We start from the raw sequence: 24,813 nt of genomic DNA, 5'->3' as shown, positions 1-24,813 counted from the left end.
ACGGTCAAAATGGCGACCGACGTGCGACAGGAGCTGGCTGGGCTGATCAACTCCACTGGATCTCACAAAGATCTGGCTGCAAAGTACGTACTCACCTCACGAATTGTGTATGGCTTGTGATAGAGAGAGATAGAGAGATATATATATATATGCACTTGGGGCAATTTACCCACAATTTGCTGGGTGAATATCTCTAAACGAGATAGCGTTAGCTGGCTGTTAGCATTGAAATTAGCTGTGTCCCCCTGCCATTAATGTCCTGATCTATCCATTAATGTCCTGATTTATTGTCCTGATGTATCCATTAATGTCCTGATTTATCCATTAATGTCCTGATCTATCCATTGTCACATCAAACTACACACGCACACGTGTTGTCAGTATGTGTACTTAATCACATGCACATGTATTCAAGATTATTATTATTCATTACATCTTAGCCTATATACGAGAACACGAGTACAATTCTTTGATTGTGGGTTTGTCAACAAACGTATATAAGAAGTAGAACACATTGAAGGATCTTCTGATTGAACAGGTCACATAATAATGTCACATTCATTATCACACATTCCCTGATAACTTTTTGGATTTGGTTTATTTTTGCCTGTTTGCACTATGGATTTTACACAGATCAACTATGTTAGCTAGTTATTATCAGTCATCTTTGAAGTTATTTTTATACTGCAATCATGTTATTTGTAAAAATTCTATGTATTCATATTTTGTTGTTTACAAATCATGTTCTATTAATGTTTTTAATGTTGTTATACGATAGGTAGAGGCCCCTTATAAGCCCTTTGGGCTTCTTGCCTCCTCCTGGCACTATTCTTTTAATATTTTGTGTACTGTTTTTTGTTTTGTTTTTTGTATTGTTTTTACATTTTGTGCTAAATAAATCAAATCAAATCAAATAGCTGCAATAATACAGTAACAAATAAATAGTAAAGATGGCATGCACAACAACATTAAAGATAAAGATATAATAATAAATATAAAGCCCCATGAAGAGCAATAGGGGGGTGTGGGAGGTAGCTTGGTGTCTGGATTAAAGGGATATTTCACTTTCAAAAAAACTTTGGGTCATTTTATCGTCTACTCAGGCTTTTGTGAGCCCCCCAGACCGTTTTTAAGTTGCTTGATTTAGTTTTTAGATATTTGATAATAATTTTATCAGACACGCCCCCCAAGTTTTTTTTTTAAGTGAAATATTCCTTTAAGTGGATTTATTATAGAATTAGTGTTAGACTGGCTGTGAATTATATTGCATACACTTCAGCTTCATGTATTCCATATACACTGCCATAGATCACTCCCAATCCATGACAACATCGTACGACTGAGCAGAGCCTAAATCAGGCTTGAGTAATGGATATCTAAATTCTGTTTTAGGTACCGACAAATCTTGGAGAAGGCCATTCAGTTTACAGATGCGGATCAACTGGAGTCATTAAAGGCGTTTGTTGAAGCAAGTATGTGATGTCACCATGTTACTTAGCATTTCATTCTTTAACCCCTTAAAACCGGGAAACTAAAGCACCTGTGTCATTTTAGATTTTAGCGTTGGCTATTCAAAAATACCAGATATACAAGCTCACAGTGCGTCACTTTGTGCCGCGCTGCGAGCTTGTAGATCTGCTATTTTTAAAAAATCGTGAACATTTGTGCAAATCTTTGAATATATATATTTTTAAAAATACATATATTCAAATATTTTAACTCATTTTAACTTAAATTTGCTTCTGGGGGTCCCTGGAACAAAATATTGCGAGATGGGGGTCCGCGGCCAAATACATATAATTTTGGGCTCCTTGACATGAAAAGGTTTGAGCACCACCCCAAGTCAAGTTAATTTGAATTAACCACTTGATCTTACTGTGGTTCTTTATCTGTTCTCTCTTACAGTGGTCAATGAGAATGTCAGTCTAGTCATTTCCAGACAACTGCTCACTGACTTCTGCACTCACCTCCCCAACTTGCCGGACGGTACAGCTAAGGCTGTGTACCACTTCACTTTGGAAAAGATTCAGCCCAGGGTGATCTCTTTTGAGGAGCAAGTAAGTACTAGAGCTGCAGCTGTCAATCTCCTTAGCGATTATTCTGTGGATTACTTTGTTAATTATAAAAAAAAAATCGAAGTGTGATTTAAAAAATATATATATTTAGTTGAAAACCACTTAAGGCCTATTTTATACTTTGTCTCACAACCGTGTCGTGCAAAAGTACTGAAAATAACAAATCTACAAGCTCACTGTGAGCTTGTAGATTTGTTATTGAAACTTTTTGCCTTTGATGACATGCCTGGGATAGATTATTAGTTGATTATTTTTATTAGATTATCAAATAATCAATTATGTGATTTCGGAGACAGAGTAGGTTATCACATAAAGCAAAATGAGTGCTTCCTGCACACGTCTCAGCCATTCACAGCGATTGGAGGTGGGGTTTTGAGGATGGCGGTAAACACAAGGGGGAAATGATCACATTACAGCTGGAAGCATACTCCAAAAAACAAGTGGAACCTTTTCTTTCTGAGGACGAAACTGTTTTATACTTGCTGCAGCTCCACTTTTGAGTCGACATTCGACCCGTCCGCTGTGTGTGCTGGAACGGTGATTTGACCACAGACCACCAATGTTTGTGGTTTGACATAATCTGCCTTGACATATTGCGACTCAGAGATTTAGCCATTTCTGGCAACCCACACAGTGGACAAAGTGTGCGCTATCACTCTCCACTAATTAATTGCCACCAATTAATACATTTGCATTGACTTTTTCCCAAACACTGGGTCGGGACCCATTTGTGGGTGGCGGACACAATTTCATGGGTCGCAAGTAAATATCCTTTTCTTGTTTTGTTTTTTGTTTCCTCCATAAAGTCTTTCTTTTTTTAAATTTCATTAAAAAAAATCAAAGAAATTCCATTAGAAAAAAAGCAGTAGTGAAACTAGCAGATCTACAAGCTCACGACGTGTCGCACCGTGCAGCGCAGTGAGTTTGTAGATCTGCTCAAATTTCTCTTCTGGGTCTCGAGCTAAAACGTTTACTATCAGTGCTACCCACGGTCAGTCCTCTAAGGGAAAGACGGGGCCCCTCAGTCCGCTTCTCCGGAACTACTCTGCCGGGACTGGCTCTGGCACGTGGAGGGACTAGGCTCTGTGGATGGCCTCCTGGCCGGGCTCCTCCTTTGTCTCACCAGGTCCAGGACCTGAGCGTTGCACCAGACTCCCCCGTTCCAAACATTTCATTCTGGTGTGATGGTTTCTTGGGCCGTGGTGGACTAAAACAGTAGCTTTAACAACCTTATGTGTTTTTCAGGTTGCGTCCATCAGACAGCACTTGGCAACCATTTATGAAAAGGAGGGGGACTGGAAAAATGCTGCTCAGGTTCTGGTCGGCATTCCCCTGGAAACAGGACAAAAGTAAGTTACCAGTTCACTTACTGGATCTCAAATAGGTGTGCAACAGTAATTATTGCTATATAGAGTATTTGTTCAGTTACAGGGGTCTTGGAATCTCTCCAGCTCTTTAGTTAAAAGGAAATACATTTTCAGGTGGGTCGCAAATTTCCTCCAATCAGGAGAGAGAGAACCCATTCATCACCTTCAATTTGATAGTGTTCCGGTTCCAATTGTGTTTACCAATTTCACTTGTTTATCCAGTATGAGTTCTCTGATTGGATGAAATGAGTATCCCGACCTGAAAATTTATTTTCTGTTTACTATAAAAGAGCTGGAGAGATGGGGGAACCCCTGTTACTGAACAAACACTATAGCATTGAATGATTACTATGGGAATATAGAGCAATTTAACTCTTAAACAAAATATCACTTACAACTCCCTTAATCTAACTAATCAATTTAATTGATTCTACAAACATTCTCAGTTTTTATAAAATAATCGTTTGCAAAAATTACGGAAATAAGTGGTTACTCAGACTCATCGATTTAGTCAATCATAAAAAACCTCTTCAAATATTGTTCATGTTGATATATTGATACATTTCTTTAAATTATCCAGAAACCTAACTATCTAGTTCATTCAATGTATCCAAAAAGAGAATAATGGCTGGAAGATAATGGACAGTTGCGCCCTAATAGTGATGTTGTTTCCCTCAGGCAGTACAATGTTGACTATAAGTTGGACACATACCTGAAAATTGCTCGTTTGTACCTGGAGGATGATGATCCCGTTCAGGCTGAAGCTTACATCAACAGAGCCTCCTTGCTTCAGAATGAGTCGTCTAATGAACAGCTGCAGATACACTATAAGGTATTTAACTTTACTGTCTTTATAGCAGTGCTTCTTAAACGTTTTAATGTCACAGACGTCCAGTTTGATATGCCATAGGCCACGGACCCCCATTTGATACCATTTTCTGTCTCTGGGGGGGACCCAATCGACACTATAAAATCCCAACTCTGAGAGTGTACAAATGGAACCAAATGGACCATTTTGTACACTCTCTGAGTTACAGACTTGTAACTCCTCAAAGACCCCTGGGGGTCCTCGAACCCCCGTTTGAGAACCACTGCTTTATGCTTTTTTTTTTTCCATATTGCTGTTCATTTTCTTGACATTCATGAGCTATATTGTTTTCACAAAACTTTTTGTTTAGCTAGAACGGACGTTGTAACCCATTTAAAACCGGGAAAGTTTAGATTTTAGCGTTGGCTATTCAAAAATAGCAGATATACAAGCTCACAGCGCGTACTGTGAGCTTGTATCGCTGGTATTTTTGAAAAATCGTGAAAATTTGTGTAAATCTTTGAATATATATATTTTCAAAAACATTTTAACTCAAATTTGCTTCTGGGGGTCCCTGGAACAAAATAGTTTGAGATGGGGGTCCGTGGCAACATACATATCATTTTGGGGGTCCTTGACATGAAAAAGTTTGAGCACCACTGATATAGAAACATACGTTTTTCAGAATACTGTTGGGATTTAGAAGACATTTGTAGAATCGGCTTCAGGTCTTAATGGGTTAATGTTCCGTTTACTTTATTATTAGATTACTATTTTTATGCATTTGATGTATTATGATGTATTATCTTGTGTCCTTGCTTACTGTAATGTACTGTCTTGATTAAGAGCATCTGCTAAATGCCTAAACTGTAAACTGCTTGTGCCCAGGTCTGCTATGCCAGAGTCCTAGACTTCAGGAGGAAGTTCATTGAAGCTGCACAGAGGTACAATGAGCTGTCTTATAAATCCATCGTCCACGAGACTGAACGTCTAGAAGCTCTGAAGCATGCACTGAACTGCACCATACTGGCCTCTGCAGGTAAACCACTTATGAACATTACTGTAGGTCAAGTGAAAGTCATTTTACGTGAAAGACAAAGGTTTAAGCCAAAGGTTTAAGTTCTAAAATGTTTCCATCTGCTACAGAGGCTTAGAATTATTATTATTTTGTGTGAACGTTGACAATTCTGTTAAGTTTTTCAGAAAATTGTCAGTGGTGTAAAGTGCATGTACTAAAGTACTGTTCTTAAGTACAGGTATTTTTTACTTCTACTCCACTACATCTCAGAGGCAAATATTGTACTTTTTACTCCACTACAATTATTAGAAAACTTTAGTTACTAGTTAGTTTGTAGGTTTTGATTATTATTACAAAACATACATTAATCACTTCAGCCCTATCTATATCTATATCTCTCCCTCTCCCTCCTTCGCTCTCTGCCCTCCAGGCCAACAGCGTTCCCGTATGCTGGCCACTCTGTTCAAGGACGAGCGCTGTCAGCAGCTGGCCGCTTACGGCATCTTGGAGAAAATGTACCTGGATCGCATCATCAGGGGCAACCAGCTGCAGGAGTTTGCTGCCTTGCTCATGCCACATCAGAAGGCCACAACAGTAGATGGTAAAGTCAAGAGCACTGGCACACAGGGGTTCCCAAACTTTATCAGCTCGAGACCTAAAAGACATTTGGTGTCTCCCCGGGACAAAAAAACAACAACTCCAATATACAAGCTCACAACACGTCGCATTGTGACTCCTTGTGAACAAAACTTTTAATAATGTAAACGAAAAATGGGATATTTACTCATTAAAATGGTTGCGTGACATCTTTTAAACAAAAATAAATTCAGTGATATCGTGAGAAGAAGGATGCGTAGATGCGTGGCCAGCGTGGAATATAGGGATTTAGAAGTGTTTTTGTTTTCTCCTAAATATTTCCATCTGTGTGCTCTCCCTTCCAGGTTCCAGCATCCTGGACAGAGCGGTCATAGAACACAACCTGCTGTCTGCCAGTAAACTGTACAACAACATCACTTTTGAAGAGCTTGGGGCCTTGTTGGAAATTCCTCCAGCAAAAGTGAGACATTGGGCCCCATTTTGGGGGAACTGGGCACAGTGGCCTGAACGTGCAGTAAAACAGGGGTTCTCAAACTGGGGGTCAAAAGGTTTGGTATGCATATTAGGCCACGGACCCCCACGACTCTTGACAGTGTGCAAATGGAACCAAATGTACCCGTAATGTACGAAACGCACAGGTATAAGCGCACGGACGCTGCTTTTCAGCAATATGTTAATGAATGCAGCCGTTCTCACTGGCTGCGCACAGACACCTACATGAAGATTTTGTTCTCTGCTCTGGGCAAAAAAAAGCTTGTCTTTGTCTATTCTCATAGAAATACATTGTATATAGGACGACCAGACATTCTGGTTTTGGCCGGCTTTGGTGAGAACAGTTGTGCGAAGAAAGCGGGTGGGCGGATGCTTTTTTGGTGGGTTTGTTGCGTAAGGGTCCATTTGATTCCTTTTGTACATTGAGTTACAGAGTTACATTTGGTTCCTACTGTGAATCATTTTGCTATGTCTGCTTAAAATAAGCGACTTTGGGCGTGTTTTTCTGTAAAGTTGCTTGTAAATTATTGGTAGTTGTGGGTTTTTGGCCTTGTTTGTAAAATGCAGTTGCTTATTTGGGCTTGTTTCCTAATGTTGTTTAAACCAGTGGTTCTCAAACATTTTTTTGGTCCAAGAGTGGCGCTAGAATCAAGGCCATGCCCTCTTGTTATATTCTTTTGACATCCAGGTGATCAAAGTGGTACAATCCTGCTTTGACGGCTAGCCAAGGTTAGGCCATTCCTTAACTGCCGCAGACCTAGAAAAGACTTGATTATTGTAATGCACTTAATTCGGGTATCGACAAGCGAAATTTTTGGGTATCAGCAAGCAAACTATTCAAACGCTGCTGCCAGGCTTTTGACACACACCAAGAGAAGTGAGCATATCACACCAGTCCTTCACTGGTTACCTGAGAGTTTTAGAATACATTTTGTGTTCATTTGGAAATTCTGGGGGTGGCATTAAAGCAAAGACCATGAGGTTGTCATGTTTTGCTGGACGGGGATTCTAACTAATTAATACTAATTCTAACATTGTTTGATTTTGTGCTTTGTTCTCAGGCTGAAAGAATCGCCTCCCAGATGATAACAGAGGGTCGCATGAATGGCTTCATTGACCAGATAGATAGTATTGTCCACTTTGAGAGTAAGTGAAAATGACTTTCTTTTTTAATTTAAACTTTTGGTAGAACATAGAAAACCTGGCATTTTGGCAAGAAAGAAGCATATCGTTGCTGTTGGGCAGAAACCTCTTATCTCCATATTTTAACTTTTGGTGTTTTTTCGTAAATTAACGCTGTAATTGATCATACTACAGTGTCACACAAAAACATAAAAAGTAGCAGATCTGCCAGCTCTAAACACGGCGCAAAGCGACACGTTTTGGACATATGAGGTTTCCACCCGACAGAGACGATATGATTTAGAAATGAGAGTGAATCGCAAGCAATTCAGATGGTTTACATTCATCCGTTTTCCAACATGCTGTGAGATTGTAGATCGGCTATTTTAGTTTTATCACAATGTGACGCATGGCAAGCTTGTCAATTGGCTATTCTCGCGCAACACTGTTGTATGACCAAGGACAAAGGACTGCTTAAGTGTTTAATCAGGCTAATTGATTTAGTCAATTATAAAGAATCAGTTGGAATTTTTTTCACTGCAATTTGTTGACAAAAAGAAGAATTAATCAAAATGATTTGTTTAATTGAAAAAGTAATTGATAGCATAATCGTTAAGAAGATATTGTTGGATCAATACACATTTAATCGCCGACCCACTTGGTTGTTTTTGTGTCTTTTTTTCAGCCCGTGAGCCACTTCCCACCTGGGACAAACAGATCCAATCGCTTTGTTTCCAAGTCAACAAGCTCCTAGAAAAGATCCAAGCAGCTGCTCCGGAATGGGCCATGACGCAGACCATGGAAACACAAATGACCCATTGAACATCAACTAAACGCTCCCCTAGACCAGTGGTTCTCAAACCTTTTAGTTTCAGGGTGCCCCATAACTCTGAGAGTACACAAATCGAACCAAATAGACCCGTGGCGGTCCATTTGGTTCCATTTGGAACCCCCTAAGGGTCCATGGACCCCACTTTGGACCCGTGGCGGTCCATTTGGTTCCATTTGGAACCCCCTAAGGGTCCATGGACCCCACTTTGAGAATCACTGCCCTAAACTGCTCCCATCACCCAGCCACTCTCCCTTAAAGGAGCACTTCGCCAATGTTCAACCTTATCATATAATTGGTCCTGACTATTGCTATTAAGGTGGCACAATTTCCTGTCTGCTCACACTGAGTCATTAAATGTGACACTGGTGTGCACTGAAGTAACTTCACTGAAACATCTGTCTGGTTATAATGTCTTTCTTTCTGCTAGTTTTACAGTGAACTGTTTTTGTATTCTCTTTTGCCCAACTGTAAAATTAACCACTTATATGAGTGGTATGCCTTTCGGTTGAAGTAAACACGGCGGTGCTATAAGTACAAATGTTCACTCCACATAATACAATAGCTATTATGTTACATTCTGTCCTAAAGTGGCTAGACAGACCCAATATCATCTTCAACAGTACAAAGAAATTAATTAAATGTGAATTTGAAATCAACTTGGTTCTCCTGGTTTTGAAATTTCTGAATGAAAGAAAATATTGTTCAGTGGTTTATTAAAATGTTCAGTCCCCAGCTTATGAGTATTTATAAACCGAAGTCATACAATAGCCAATTTGTTAACGATTGTTTACTTCCACTAGTCTGAATCTCAGCAATGTCCATGTTTAGCAACCAGTATGTTGTCGAGACATGGACGATAAGCTAAAGTTCCTAGGGTGAAGGGCTGTCCGACAGGATTTTATTTTCTATTTGCACTTTCAGTCTATTGACTATTGTTTTTTTCTGTTTTATTACAGCATCCGTGTTTTCTCTGTTTTATTACAGCAGCTGTGTTAACTCTTTTTACATAATTGTATGCTTTAGCCTACTTCAGGATCAGTATATCTGTCATCGAACTCATGGTCTGTTGAAGTAATCTGTGGTCGACCTGGAGTCTATTGAAGTAAGCCCTGAACGAGCATTCATGTGAATCACTTTTACCAGACTTCACCTAGTCGCACCACCTCAACCTGGCTTGGCCTACAGGTACGTGAAACAGAATAAGCCATGATGCCTAGATTTGGTCAAGCCTTGCTTTTTCTTAAACAGGACCCCTGTTTTCTTGTGAAACAGGACCCCTGTTTTCGCTATGAGAGGAGAAATTAAACACATTTACTATCTTATGTCATATAGATTGCCGTACATGCCTGTCTGACTGTATATACAGTATATAACTTGTAGTTATTAGTTGAGACAGAGCAATGCAAACCTGTGGTAATGAAGTCGCATCTATGTCCACAAGAGGGGGCTGAAAACACCAAAATAAACTTGGACTATAACAAACTACTAGACACCTAAAATAAAAGGTAGCTAAATACACATAGCTCAGCTGTTCATTCCTCTGGATGTCTTGTACGTTTGTCAGTGGTGGAAAAAGTACTCAAATGTTTTACTTAAGTAAAAGTATCAATACAGCAATGTAGAAATACTCTGTTTCTTTTAAGTAAAAGGAATTCAACTTTTACTTGAGTAAAAGTACAAAAGTATTGGCATCAAAATGTACTTAAAGTACCAAAAGTAAATGTACTCACTTTTTCCCATTTCACAAGTTTTCAAAACAATCTTTTGAAAATAGCAGATCTACAAGCTCACAATGCGTCGCATGGCTGCTACAATTTATATAGGACTGAAGTGGTTACTGTATGTGTTGCAATAATCAAAATCTACAAAGTAACTAGTAACTAAAGTTTTCAAATAATTGTAGTGGAGTAAAAGTACAATATTTGCCTCTGAGATGTAGTGGAGTTGAAGTAAAAGTACTGAAAATTGGAAATACTCCAGTAAAAAAAAAACTAAAAACTGTACTTCAGTACAGTACTTGAGTAAATGTACTTAGTTACTTTACAAAGATGATGAGATGGAGATGAAGTGGTCAATAAAACTAATAAAAATGAGAGATGACTATGTTATGCCTTAATTCTTACATGTATCCCTTTAGCAAACTAATAATAGCAGTTGATTTAAAGTGCATTTTGAATAATCGTATTCTAAGTAAATAAATGGATCCCCCAATAAATCACCAACAACCAATTTTATTCACATTCATAACATTAGTGCACTTTCGTCCTTTGGATGTGTCCTACTCATAAATGAATGATTCTTAATGATTAGGCAAGGCAAGGTTAGTTGTATAGCACATTTCAACAACAACTTTGATCATTAATTAAGACACAGCATGGGGGGGCATAGAGATAGAACAAAAATACATAAACAACATTCTTATAAAACATTTTGTGATGGATTTCCCTAATCTATTGTACTATATAATGTGAATCAAAATGTTGCCACTTAAACCCTCTATTCTCAGTAAACTTGACCGGAGTTGGCTTTGTATTTGGACCTCTTGTTTTTTGGCCCTCTACACCACAAATCTCTTCGCCGAAAATAGCTGATCTACAAGCTCAAAATGTGTTGTGAGCTTGTAGATCAGCTATTTTTGGCGAACATTCGCCCCAGAATAGGGATGCTACGGTTTAAGAGTTTAATTCCTCAACACTTTACTCCTCATTAACAGAAATGTCTCTTATGTGGAAATACCAAAAACAATCCTGTATAATCAAGCAGCACCTGGAAGAGATAAAACAATACATTGTTAGATTAATAAATTAGGAAGTTTGTGTGTGTGTGTGTGTGTGTGTGCGCGCGCGCGCGTGTGTGGGTGTGGGTGGAGTGTGTGTGGGGGTAGGTGTCAGATTGAATGTGTGCATACTCTTTTGAAAATAGCCTATCTACAAGCTTATACTTGAACTTGTAGATCTGCTATTTTCAAATGGCCAAAATGTATATAGGGCTGAAGTGTGTTTTGCGATAATAATCAAAGTGTAAAAAGTAACTAGTAGTAGTAATTACAGTTTTAAAATAATTCTAGTGGATTAAAAGTACAATATTTGCTTTTGGAGATGTAATGGAGTAGAAGTAAAATTACTGCAAACTGGAAATGCTCCAGTAAAGTAAAGATACCTCAAAATTGTACTTAACACATTGATTGCCTGAGTTATTTCAGATTTTTTGCAGTTTATTGCCAGAGATTTTTCATTGAAAAAAAAAAAGCACTCAGGAGCTGAGATACAACATTTTAAAGTTTTAAGTTAACAAGGAAGTGGATAGGAGTCTAGATCTTCGACTAATCATATCTCCTTGGTCTTTGGGTCAAATAAAAAAATAAAAAAATATTATTTTTTTTTTGAATTTTTTTTTTTCCTTAAAAACGAGTTAACTCGATCTAGGCAATCAAGTGATGGATTTTAAAAACGAGTAAAAACGAGTTAACTCGTTCTAGGCAGTCAATGTGTTAAGTACAGTACTTGAGTAAATGTGCTTAATTACCTTACACCAATGCCAAATGTTCAGCTATTTGTGACATGCCCAGAATAAGGGATGCTAGGGTTTGATATGGTTAAAAGTCCAGTTCAGATAATAACCTCACCCAAATCAGAAAATGCCTTGTTCCTTCCTGAGGTCGATGTCCCTCTTCAGCTGACATGCAGCACATATTGGACAGCAGCAATACGCCATGGCATCACTACACATGGAGCCCTGAGAACAAGAGAGATTCATTATACCAAGTCACACCTATTGTGTTATACTGCAGTGGTTCTCAAACTTTTTCAAGTAAAAGACCCCCAAATTGATATGTATTTGGCAGCGGACCCCCCAATTCGAAAAGGGTTTGTGCCAGGCAGAGATCCCCCAGAAGAGATGTATGTAAAAAAAAATAAAAAAATAGCAGACGTACAAATAAAATGATTGATTGATTGCTATTGTTCATGATAATCTATTGAGAACTTACATTGATGTTGTATCTGGTCCGGTAGACGCTGCGTATTGGAAAGCTGAACGCAAAGCAGCAGCACTCGTTCATGTCACCGGCAATAGAGCAGACCATGCAAGGCATGCAGCACAACCCATAACAGCCTGAAATACATGCAAAACAATATGATAGTTTTTGTGTTTTGCGATTCATGTTAATGTGTATTTTCAGACATTTAAAGGGGAATACCACTCATTTTCAACATCGAACTATGTCATTAATACACCTTAAAGCTGTTGTGTGGAAATAAAAAAAAGTCCCCCCCCCCCCTTCCATGTTGCCTAGAACTGAAGAATTGATTGTTGAGATCATGTGATCAGTGACATACTGTACGTGCGGTGTACTTTTGGCTCCGCCCACTAGGCTGCTGCATTCACTAGAATGGGGAATCTCACTTCCAGCTGAAACAGTGCGACTTGAATATAAAGTTGAGACTTATTAGAGCATTTTCAGCCAATTGATCTCTATTATCTACAAGTACTGTGTCTTGTGAAATGTGATATATAATCATAATGCCATTATAAACTACTACAAGTCACACTGTTTCAGCTGGAAGTGAGATTCCCCATTCTAGTGAACGCAGAAGCCTAGAGGGCGGAGCCAAAAGTACACCGGCTAATCAATTCTCCAGTTCTAGGCAACATAGAAGGGGGGGGGGACTTTTCTTATTTCCACATAACAGCTTTAAGGTGTATTAATGACATAGTTCAATGTTGAAAATGAGTGGTATTCCCCTTTAACCGCAACCCTCAATACTTGGAGTAAACTTGACCTTGACCTACACCAAACCTCTTTGTGGAAAATAGCCGATCTACAAACTCATCAACACATCGCGGCCGGACAGGTTGTGAGCTTGTAGATCGGCTATTTTCGGCAAATGTTCCCTCCAGAATAGGGATGCTTGGTTCATGGTTCTTCATGTAAAAAGAACTATCACACAAAGATTTGGTCCCCCTGTCCCCCCTGTAGTAGCTCTGAGGACCCCCAAAGGGTCCTGGACCTCCTGTTGAAGACACATTCAGTTTAATAAAGAGAGAGGGAAGCTCACAGGTTCCACAGTCACTGCCGATTTCACACAGGCCAGTCTGGAAGTCTGAGGGACCGTAGGGGCCTGGTTGACTTGTCACAGCCATGCTCTTCTTTCTACGAGGAAAACACATTCTGCAACTTTAACTTTGTTCTTTTCTTTGTCTTTCTTTCTTTTTGATTGAATACTTTATTAGTCAGAAATGTAAATAGCACGAGGTACAGTAAGACATTAAGGCTAAAAGGATAACACAAAAAAGTCCTGTGGTCCTACTGTATGTATTCAATTCATCAACATAGTATACAAAAATATCACAATAATACATGTCATCAACAAATACAAACACTTGACAGAGGAGAAAAAGGGAAAACGTTGACAGTGAATGACACCTCCTTTCTATGGGAAATTGCATTTACCTCCCCTTGTGGTCTCTTGATCTATAGTTTTTATTTCTTTACATACTTTCTTTCTTTCTTTCTTTTACAAATTATTTACATTTATATTTGCACTATTTTACCAGTGGTTCTCAAACTTTTTTAATTTCAATGACCCATAACTCTGAGAGTGTACAAATTAGTTCCATTTGTACACTCTCAGAGTTTCTGACCTGTGTGGAACCCGCTCAGGGAGCCCTGAGGTCTTCCTGGACCCCACTGTAAGAACCACTGATCTACACAAAGTATGAATCGGGCTAAACACTGTAGAGTTGCATCCTGTGTTGTCACTGTTTTGTGAAAAACACTGTTGTCTCACAACCGTGAAAAAGTACAAATTACACCTCTCGTGAACATCAAAAAGTATGGAAAAAGCAACAAAACAAAAAGTTATGTTTGGGATTTCCAGTCATGAAGTCATTAGGAAGTAAATCTTACCAGGTGGTTGGAGAGTTGAAGGACTGTACTTTGAAGCTGTCTGGAACAATAGTTGGAAAATGAAGGCAGTGCCAGTTCCTTATACCGATGTAAACCTGATCATAAACGTTATCAGGAATAATGTTTTATTGCGTATAATAAACTGTGAGGCAAAATTTGGATCAAGAGACACAATTTACACTTTAGGCATTTGCGGACGAGGGGTGACTTACCAAAGTGCAAGAACGGAGTAAATGCCTTGAACTCTTACAAACGATAGTAACGACGACAAATGTTCATGTATATTAGTTACCAGGTAAACATACAGTGGTACCTGCCTAGATACAAGACGCAGTAAATATCAAATCTATTACCTATTTAAAGCAGAAATGTCCAAAGTCCGGCCTGGGAGCCAATCGTGGCGCCCATCGTGGATTTTATATGGCCCGCAGCTTCCTTCTTTAACATGTATTATTTATGGCCCGCCAGTATACTGTAGTCATGTGAAATTCATCCATTGACATTTCTGAGTGTTTCGAAATTAACCCGGGCGGATATAGGCCATTTCTCAGTAGAATTTGTAAGGATTCCTAAATGCTTTTTAGGAATTGTAAAAAAGACGGAAATTGTTTTGTTTTATTCAAGGCACAGATGAACTGAAACAAAACGAAAGCCATGCTCTTCGCGCCAACTACTGTAAATGTCTCTCCTGTCCCTCTGACACTGCTTGATGGCACTCCCACTGAATTTGTTGATCATTACCTTGGCCTTTTTATTTATTTATACCTATCACTTCCCACAAATGGAACTTCAGTTTTCAGCTTCACCCAGCTGAGTGCTGCCCACAGAGGAGCGCGGAGGGGGGGAGCTGTTAGGGGTTAAGTGTCTTGCTCAGGGACACTTCGACACATTGCTGAGAGCTGGAATCGTACCTGGGACCTCCAGGACCTCCGCCAAGGGCTCACTAACCATTCAGCTATGGCTGCCCATTCTGGCTTGCTGCTTGACAAAAACCTATGTTTCAAGCCCCATGTTGATCAGCTAGGAAACAAACCTCAAATTCACCGTGAGCCTTTTTTATAGACTGAAATCACAACTTGGCTACGGTGGCATCGTCTATAGATTTGCTGCACTGAGATTCATTACTAACTGTAATGAATAACATCTAACATCTACTAACATCTCTGTCTCCTCTATTCTTTGGTTGGTTGGTCTTCTCTGTCGGTTCACAGGATGCAGCACTGGTACGCTTTTATTTTCAAAGCCTTACTTAAGTTGGCAGTCTCCCTGATTACATGTGCACCACATTCGTTCTAGTTAAAAAGTCTTTTAACCTTAGATCTAATGCTTGGTTGCCGTACACGGTGGCTGCACTGCTTACAGAGGTGGTTTTGGAACGACCTCCTGACCAGCCTCAAATTAGCATCGCTAAGTTTTTAATTAGCTGGAGGGAGTTACGATAGTCAAGTGACTGAGGCTTGGATAAGGAGCTGTCGGGATGTTGTCAGTTGAAAACGTTACTATATACTTTGTAGATTTGGATTATTATTAAAACCACTTCAGACCTATATACTGTATATACTTTGGCAATTTGAAAATAGCCGATCTACAAGCTCACAACGGGTCGCAAAGCAAAGTGACGCGTTGTGAGCTTGTAGATCGCCTATTTTCAAAAGATTATTATATTCATTTGAAAACTTGTGAAACGGGACCTTCTGCATAATGACTACTTTCTACTTTTGGTACGTTAAGTACATTTTGATACCAATGCTTTTGTACTTTTACTGAAGTACATTTTGGATACCGAACTTATATTTGTAACTATTTCTACAATATAGGGTATTGATTCTTTTACTTAAGTAAAAGAAATGTGAGTACTTCTTCCATCCCTGATGTTGTACAGTGCCAATAACCTACAGGAGCCAGTGATCACTGCAATGTGTGCCTTGAAGGACAGCTCACTGTTCAGGACCACTCCCAGGTTCTTGGCAGTTGGAACAGGAGCAGCCAGGGTGGTGCTTTAAAAAAAATATATATCTTTGTTGGCTTTTTCGACTTTTATTGATAGTATACATACAGGAAATGGGGAGTGACCTCTATGGGAGCGACACGCAGCAAAGGTTGTCGGGATAGGGACTCGAACCTGTGACACTCTGTCAGACTGCAATGGAACCTAGGTGCCCGGACCACTAGGCCAGCGGTCCGGGCTAATAAGGTGTTGATGGAAATGGATATGGCTACTATAGATTGTAGCTGTCCCAGAGATGGGTTGTAATTTTGTTGTATTTTATTTTATTGTTTATTTTTCTGAAAATGTGAATATGTTTTTATTTGGGGAGCTAGGTTGTATTTGTATGGTGTATGCATGGTGATATAGTGCCATCTACTGTTCTTTGCATTGTGGTCTGTTGAAGGGGCAGATATGGTGTGACGCCCCAATCACAGTAACATTGAAATCACCTGTTGTATTGGGTTTGAGCCGGTTAGGATAAACGGAGATACAGAGGTGAAAGGAGCTCTTTCAGTATAAAAAAAAGAGTCTCTCTAAAATGAGATAAATACAGATTAAAAGATAAAAACAACTTAACAACTCCTGGATATTCTAGGCAGAACGCGCATGCACACAGTATGTCACCGTTATTTTGTTTGTCTCTACAAGTAATTGTCATCTATTGTGTGTTATGTGTGATTATGCAACTTGAACATAAACATTTCATTCATATGGACAATTCATGGACATTTAAAAGATGACAGCGAAGGGCTGCCAATAAAGACATTTATTCATTGTACGTGTTTTAGGTGTCTTGCACTGGGTAATGTGGGTATAAATAAAACCCCCTTAAACAGCAGTTGGAGCGTTGTCTAACCTGCCTCAGAAGAATACAGTTTAGGAGCAGTAATTACACAGATATAATGTATCTTGGTCACTCGCGTTTGTTTTTATTGTCTACTCTAGACAGATGCTATCCACAAGTTTCCTAGGCTGTGTGGGCATCACTTCCTGTCGATTTGATCCAATGAAATCCAATGATATCGACAGGAAGTGATGCCCACACAGCCTAGGAAACTTATGGATAGGTTCATTGTTTACCTGGTATATATATTTATTTATTTTCACTTAAATTTTATTAAGTTTTCAAAAACAAAACACATAAAACAAAAGGACAAACAATAGACATCACATATGTTGCCAAACATCATCTTATATAATAATAAAATAAAATAGAATAGAAGGAGGGCACAGGTGCTGTTCAATGTTAATAAACGATAGTACATGAAAACTGTACATTTTTTGTTCAAAAGGTTTTAGCTCGTTCAATTCTTACAACAACCATTTTCATTTATATCATCTCACACATAGTACCTTCTCCCTCGATCGTCAGAAAAACAAAACAAAAACCATATATACACATATATGAATATATATATATTTAAGAAGTCATGTGTTGTGTATATATAGTACATGAGTATGTATGTCATGGGTTAAGTACTGTATCAAGACCAAATACATATATTTATTTTAAATAACTATCCTATTCCCTAGACCTCTTGTCACTCATAATCAATCCATTTCCCCCATTTGTTCTCAAATATCTCTTTCTTCATCCTCAAGTTAGCAGTCATCCTCTCCATGTCATAAATCTCAGAGACTACCTGAAGCCAATCTTCCGCAGTGTTTACCTGGTATCTTAATGTATAGTTTAAATGTACAGAATGTTATTTAGATGGCATGTTGCTTAGATAGATGCTAGGTTCATTGTTTACCTGGCTGGTATCATACCTTTCTCAAGGCAGTACACTGTAATACTCTGCATTCTATTTATGTGAATGTATTGTAAGTTGCTCTGGATAAAGAGTTGCCTAAGCTGTAAACGGCAAAATCCTGCAGGGGGCAAAAAGAAAAAAGAAGTACTCACATTTCTTTTACTTAAGTAAAAGAAAAAAGAGAAGCTCAGTCTAGTAGTCTGCATTGAGCTTGAGGTTGTGGGAATTAACTGTGAGCTACAGCTAGACTGTCATGCAGCGATGAGCTCTTCAACCTGTGAGGCAGAGGAAAGGAAGGAGAAAAGCACCAGTGTGTGTCATCAGCATAACTGTGATAAGAGAGTTTGTGAGCAGAGATGAATTAAGAACCAAGAGATCTGGTGTAGAGGGACACATCTTATGTTATGTTCAATTGACACCTTTTTCTTGTGAAATGGGTGACGAATCTTTATTAAATAAGTTATAATCTCAGCAAAGTCACATATGTTATTCTGTTGTTTTCTTTAACACTAACTGAACATTTATCACTACTGGGCTTAATTCATCCTTCAGAACATTTGGAGAAAATGGCAGATCTACAAGCTCACAACGTGTCTTACAACTTGTAAGACACGTTGTGAGCTTGTAGATTTGCTATTTTCACTTTTTCTTAAAGTTTTTATTTTCCTAATTTAAGGAGTTTCTTTGATTTGATCTTTGATCTTTTCAAAAATGTTAAATTGTTAGTTTTTGGAAAATCAAATAATAAAAAACAAAAAGTAGGAAATTAAAAATAAAGGGATAATTAGGCCTACTCGCAACCCATAAAAATGGGTATTTGGGAAATAGGGTTTTAAGTAAGTAACCAGGTGTGTCGTGTGGATTGGTTTGTCTACCACGAGGTCAAGACCGGTTGGTGCTTTTACTGGTATGCCCTACAAATTAAGGCTTTTTAAAGCTGTAATCTGTGACATTTACGTCCAAGCCAGGATTCGAACCCGGCTCTCCCATGTGAGAGAACAACATTTCCGCTGCTCAGCCAAGATTGGAGCGGGGGGGATAATATATGGCACTTATGAGCTTTGGGCAGTACTACTACTACTACTGACACCAGGGTCTGCACATGTACTAGTTATATTGTATTAACATAATACTCTGCCAGAAAGAAACAATGAATAATATTTTATTAATTAAAGTCATTTTCGGAAAATGCCTTGTTCCTTCCTGAGGTCGATGTCTCTCCTCAACTGACACATGGCACATAGTGGACAGCAGCAAAACACCATTGCATCTTTACACATGGAGCCCTGAGAACAAGAGAGATTAATTATACTAAGTCACACCTGTTGTGTTATGCTGCAGTAGTTCTCAAACTTTTTCAAGTCAAGGACCCCCCCCCCGTCAGGAAAGAAAAATCGATATTTCACTTCGTAATTAATACCCTGCTTTGTCACAGTGACAATGCTATAAATAAAATTATAGATTGATTGATATTGTTCATGATAATTATTGAAAACTTACTTTGATGTTGTATCTGGTTCGGTAGACGCTGCGCATTGGAGAGCCGCACGCATAGCAGCAGCAGTGCCATAGAGGGATAAAGGAGCTCTCATCCATGTCATTGGCAACAGACCAGATCATGGGAAGTGGAGAGTACCTGCAGCCTGAGATACATGCAACAAAAGATTATTGTTAAAAAAATAAAAATAATAATAAAGCAGGCAACCCCTACTACTGTACATATACCTTATACAATTATGTTGCAGATTAATTTTTTTCATAGATTATCATCACTATCATCAGTGTTGTGTGAATTAACATTGGATTCATGTTAATTTTCAGACATTTAAGCACTTAAACCCTCGATACTTATAGTAAACTTGACCTTTGGCTGACAGTCTGCTCTTTTTCCCACTACACACCAAACCTCTTTGCCGAAAATAGCCGATAAAACTCATCAATGCATCGCGGTCGGACACGCTGTGAGCTTGTAGATCTAAAAAAAAGTTCCTATCACACAAAGATTTGGTGGCCCCCTTGTAGTACTCTGAGGACCCCTAAACGGTCCTGGACCTCCTGTTGAAGACACGTGCTGTACACAAAATATATTTTCTGAATGTTTGCTCCCAGAATAAGGACGCTAGGGTTCATTTAGTTTAATAAAGAGAGGCAAGCTGAGCTCACATGTTCTACAGCAGCAGCCACAGCCACAGTCACACAGGCCAGTCTGGAAGTCCGAGGGAACGTATGATGAAACGTAGGGGCCTGGTTGATATGTCACAGGCTCAGCCATGCTCTTCTTTCTACGAGAAAACACATTTTGTAACTTTATCTTTTTGTTATTTTCTTTCTTTCTTGATTTTTGATTGATTGAATACTATTAGTCAGAAATGTAAACAGCACGTGGTACAGTCTCCATTGTGGTCCTATCTATTCAATTAATCAACATAGCATACAAAAATATCACAATAATACATATCAACAAATACAAACACTTGATGTACAAAAGAGAAAAAGGAAAAACGTCTGCAGTGACTGACACCTCCTTTCTATGGGAAATTGCATTTACCTCCCCTTGTGGTCTCCTGATAGAAAACGTTCTTTCTTTCTTTTACAAATTATTTATATTTGTATTATTTTAACAGTGGTTCGGTTCTCAAACCTTTTCATTTCAAGGACCCCATAACTCTGAGAGTTACCTGAGGTCGATGTCTCTCCTCAGTTGACATGCAGCACATGCTGGACAGCAGCAAAACACCTTTGCATCTTCAAAAAGGGAGCCCTGAGAACAAGAGAGATGTTATGCCAAGTCACAAACTATTTAAATATTCCAACTTTTCCGTAAAATTTATATCCTGCTTTGTCACAGTAAAAAAAAAAAAAAAAGATAGATTGATTGAATTGATTGAAATTGTTCATGATAATCTATTGAAAACTTACTTTGATGTTGTGTCTGGTCCGGTAGACGCTGCATATTGGGTATAATGCAACGCAGCAGCACTCATCCATGTCACTGGCAATAGAGCAGACCATGCAAGGTAGGCAGCACAACCCTTTGAAGCCTGAAATACATGAAACAAAAGATTATAGTTTTTGTAGTAAAAAAAAAAAAAGCAGCAACCCCTACTACATATATATTGTGCAATTATGTTGCAGATTAAACTTTTTCATAGATTTCATAGACAGCTCCATAGACTTGTTTGACAGCACTATCATCAGTGTTGTGTGAATTAACGTTGGATTTAAGTTAATGTGTATTTTCAGACATTTAACCACTTAAACCCTCAATACTTGTAGTAAACTTGACCTTGTTGTACTTGGTTGGCTGTACTTGATCTGCTCTTTTTCCTACTACACACCAAACCTCTTTGCCGAAAATAGCCGATCTACAAGCTCATCAACGCATTGCGGCTGGATGCGCTGTGAGCTTGTAGATCGGCTATTTTCGGCAAATGGTCCCACCAGAATAGGGATGCTAGGTTCATGGTGCTTCATGTAAAAAGGAAACAAAAACAGTTCCTATCACAAAGATTCGGTGGTCCCATGCTCTACACAAAATATCGTTTCTGAATGTTCGCCCCCAGAATAAGGACGCTAGGGTTCATTTAGTTAAATGAAGAGAGAGGGAAGCTCACAGGTTCCACCGTCACTGGTGATATCAAACAGGCCAGTCTGGAAGTCCGAGGGACCGTAGGGGCCTGGTTGACTTGTCACAGCTGTTTGCATTTCCATTCCATTTTCCATTGGTCCTATGTATTCAATTCATCAACATAGCATAAAAAAATATCACAATAATACATGTCATCAACTAATACAAACACTTGATGCACAGAGGAGAAAAAGGAAAAACGTCAGCAGTGAATGACACCTCCTTTCTATGGGAAATTGCATTTACTGCCCCTTAGTGGTCTCCTGATATAGTTTTTCTTTCCTTTTTTTCTTTTACAAATTAGCTACATTTATATTTGTACTATTCTACCAGTGGTTCTCAAATGTTTTGAATTTCAAGGACCCCCATAACTCTGAGAGTGTACAAATGTTTTTGTACACTCTCAGAGTTACTGACCTGTAAGAGTCCATTTGGAACCCCCTCAGGGAACCCTGAGGTCTCCCTGGACCCCACTGTAAGAACCACTGATCTACACAAAGTATGAGTCAGGCTAAACACACAGTCTATGGGCTAAACACTGTAGAGTTGCATCCTGTGTTGTCCCTGTTTTGTGAAAAACACTGTTGTCTCACAACCGTGAAAACGTACAAATTACACCTCTCGTGAACATCAAAAAGTGTGGAAAAGCTGACAAAAAGTTACGTTCGGGCTTTCCAGTCATGCAGTCATTAAGAAGTAAATCTTACCAGGTGGTTGGAGAGTTGAAGCTGTCTGGAACAATAGTTGGAAAATGAAGGCAGTGCAGTTCCTTATACTGTATGTAAACATTATCATAAACGTCATCATTTATAATGTTTTATTGTGTATAATAAACTGTGGTATTTTGATCAAGGACACAATTTACACTTTAGGCATTTGTGGACGAAGGGTGACTTACCAAAGTGCTTGAACCTGATGTTCTTGAACTCAAGACATTTAACTTGAACTTACAAACGATAGTAACAACGGCAAATGTTTATGTATATTAGTTACCAGGTAAACATACAGTGGTACCTGCCTAGATTTGATATGGCCCACAGCTTCCTTCTTTAATATGTATCATTTATGGCCCGCCAGTATACTGTAGTCATGTGAAATTCATCCATTGACATTTCTATCTATCTACAAATTCACAGTGAGCCTTTTTTATAGGCTGAAATCACAACTTGACTACGGTGGCATCGTCTATAGATTTGCCTGTCCAACCACATTGGCCAAACTTGATCCATTATATCACGCTGCACTGAGATTCATTACAAACTGAGCCTTTAGGACTCATCTCAGTCTCTCCTCTATTCTTTGGTTGGCTGGCCTTCTCTGTCGATTCACAGGATGCAGCACTGGTACGCTTTTATTTTCAAAGCCTTACTTAAGTTGGCAGTCTCCCTGCTTACATCTGCACCACATTCGTTCTAGTTAAAACGTTTTTTAACCTTAGATCTAATGCTTGGTTGCCGGCGTACACGGTGGCTGCACTGCGTACAGAGGTAGGAAAAAAGAGCTTAGGCTATCTTACTTTGGCCCTTTGTTTTGGAACGACCTCCTGACCAGCCTCAAATTAGCATTGCTAAGTTTTTAATTAGCTGGAGGGAGTTACGATAGTCAAGTGACTGAGGCTTGGATAAGGAGCTGTCAGGATGTTGTCAGTGGTGTAAAGTAACTAAGTACATTTACTTCAAGTACTGTACTTAAGTACAATTTTGAGGTATATTTACTTTACTCGAGTACTTCACAATCTTCTACTACCACTACTCCTACTATATTTCAAAGGCAAATATTGTACTTTTAATCCACTATAATTATTTGAAAACGTTAGTTACTAGATACTTTGTAGATTTCGATTATTATTAAACCACTTCAGACCTATATACTGTATATTGGCAATTTGAAAATGCCGATCTACAAGTTCACAAGGCGTTGCAAAGCGACGTGTTGTGAGCTTGTAGATCGCCTATTTTCAAAGGATTATTTTATTCATTTGAAAACTTGTAAAACGGGACCCTCTGCATAATGACTACTTTCTACTTTTTGTACGTTAAGTACAATTTGAATACTGAGCTTTTACTTGTAACAGACTATTTCTACAATAGGGTATTGATACTTTTACTTAAGTAAAACAAATGTGAGTACTTCTTCCGTCACTGGATGTTGTACAGTACATAGCCAACCTACAGGAGCTAGTGATCACTGCAATGTGTGCCTTGAAGGACAGGGAGCTGTCCAGGACCACTCCCATGGCAGTTGGAACAGGAGCAGCCAGGGTGGTGTTTTTTTTTCCCCTGTTTTTTTTGTCTTTTTCGACTTTTATTGATAGTATACATACAGGAAATGGGGAGTGACACGCAGCAAAGGTTGTCAGGATTGGGACTCGAGCCCGTGACATGCTGTCAGACTGCAATGGAGCCTAGGTGCCCGGACCACTAGGCCAGCGGTCAGGGCCACCAGGGTGTTGTTGATGATATGGCTACTATGCAGATTGTAGCTGTCCCAGAGATGAGTTGTATTTTAGCTGTACTCTATTGTTTATTTTTCTGAAAATGTGAAAATTGTGACATATGTTTTCATTTAGGGTGACAGATTGTATTTGTATGGTTTTGCATGGTGATATAGTGCCATCTACTGTTCTTTGCATTGTGGTCTGTTGAAGGGGCAGATATCTGTGACACCAATCACAGTAATATTGAAATCACCTGTTGGGTTTGAGCAGGTTAGAACAAACAGAGATACAGAGGTGAAAGGAGCTCTTTCAATAGTCAGGGGATATTAGCAGAAAGATTTCCAATCTTGGAATAAATTCCTTACCAAAAAAAATCTTCACCAATGTGTTTGTAAAGGTGTCTAGTAACACATCTCACAAAGACTGCAATTCAGTTTCCCTAGGAGAATTTTTGACAGCTGCTGAAAGTTGGGGTACCCACCATTTCCCTGCATTTCCATGCAGGGCAAAAAAAATCCAATTTTAATTCTGTTTTAAGTAGCATGTGAGGGGTCAAACTAGGGTGTTTTTATGATTCTGAATCCATTGCAAGCATTTGTTTTGCACCAAAACCACTTCTTGGGCTAAAAACACACAACACAAAAAGTAAGGATGGCTATGGCCGTTTTTTCTTTGTTTGTCTGTACAAGTTATTGTCATGGCATTGTGTGTTATGTGTGTGATTATGCAACTTGAACATGAACATTTCATTCATATGGACAATTCATGGACATTTAAAAAGATGA

The 24,813-nt window shown here is 38.9% G+C and overlaps 3 protein-coding genes across 4 annotated transcripts; 1 reads left to right on the top strand and 2 right to left on the bottom strand.

Moving 5' to 3' along the window:
• On the top strand, positions 1-22,042 carry cops4 (COP9 constitutive photomorphogenic homolog subunit 4 (Arabidopsis)). 2 transcript variants are annotated; one of them, XR_013932510.1, is made up of 11 exons: positions 1-83; positions 1,393-1,472; positions 1,906-2,057; positions 3,321-3,424; positions 4,121-4,274; positions 5,139-5,289; positions 5,699-5,869; positions 6,210-6,325; positions 7,419-7,503; positions 8,165-8,415; positions 22,016-22,042. XR_013932510.1 is itself a non-coding variant. In XM_080419544.1 (10 exons), the coding sequence occupies exons 1-10, from the start codon at positions 10-12 to the stop codon at positions 8,299-8,301; spliced, it is 1,224 nt and encodes a 407-aa protein (XP_080275670.1). In that variant the 5' UTR covers positions 1-9; the 3' UTR covers positions 8,302-8,967. The 2 variants fall into 2 exon arrangements, 1 of the variants encoding a protein (XP_080275670.1); XM_080419544.1 differs by lacking the exon at positions 22,016-22,042 and having other exon boundaries at positions 8,165-8,967.
• Positions 10,950-13,469, bottom strand: plac8.2 (placenta associated 8, tandem duplicate 2). Its single transcript, XM_080419560.1, has 4 exons — positions 13,369-13,469; positions 12,300-12,424; positions 11,937-12,046; positions 10,950-11,077 (listed from the first exon to the last, which is right to left on the bottom strand). The coding sequence occupies exons 1-3, from the start codon at positions 13,451-13,453 to the stop codon at positions 11,942-11,944; spliced, it is 315 nt and encodes a 104-aa protein (XP_080275686.1). The 5' UTR covers positions 13,454-13,469; the 3' UTR covers positions 10,950-11,077; positions 11,937-11,941.
• Positions 18,983-23,827, bottom strand: LOC308078803 (uncharacterized protein; the record flags this gene model as incomplete). The annotated part of the gene is made up of 6 exons (XM_080420152.1): positions 18,983-19,249; positions 19,464-19,606; positions 20,127-20,245; positions 20,642-20,724; positions 20,883-21,004; positions 23,764-23,827. 6 exons carry the CDS (start codon positions 23,825-23,827, stop codon positions 19,139-19,141), a joined length of 642 nt encoding a protein of 213 aa, XP_080276278.1. The 3' UTR covers positions 18,983-19,138.
• Between the last annotated feature and the right edge of the window lie 986 nt (positions 23,828-24,813).

The sequence above is a fragment of the Gymnoscopelus braueri genome (assembly GCF_963280865.1).
Source record: "Gymnoscopelus braueri genome assembly, chromosome: 22".
Taxonomy (NCBI): Eukaryota; Metazoa; Chordata; class Actinopteri; order Myctophiformes; family Myctophidae; genus Gymnoscopelus; species Gymnoscopelus braueri.
This window is presented reverse-complemented; position numbering and strand designations above follow the sequence as displayed.

Bases quoted from the DNA above. Each gene is read 5' to 3' on its own strand.
- cops4 (XM_080419544.1), top strand. From the start codon at position 10: ATGGCGACCGACGTGCGACAGGAGCTGGCTGGGCTGATCAACTCCACT. The intron at 3,425-4,120 runs GTAAGTTACCAG...TGTTTCCCTCAG, and splicing joins CCCCTGGAAACAGGACAAAA to GCAGTACAATGTTGACTATA. The intron at 5,290-5,698 runs GTAAACCACTTA...TCTGCCCTCCAG, and splicing joins CACCATACTGGCCTCTGCAG to GCCAACAGCGTTCCCGTATG.
- plac8.2 (XM_080419560.1), bottom strand. From the start codon at position 13,453: ATGGCTGTGACAAGTCAACCAGGCCCCTACGGTCCCTCAGACTTCCAG. The intron at 12,425-13,368 runs GTGAGCTTCCCT...CATGTATTTCAG, and splicing joins CGGCAGTGACTGTGGAACCT to GCTGTTATGGGTTGTGCTGC. The intron at 12,047-12,299 runs GTAAGTTCTCAA...TCTTGTTCTCAG, and splicing joins GGACCAGATACAACATCAAT to GGCTCCATGTGTAGTGATGC.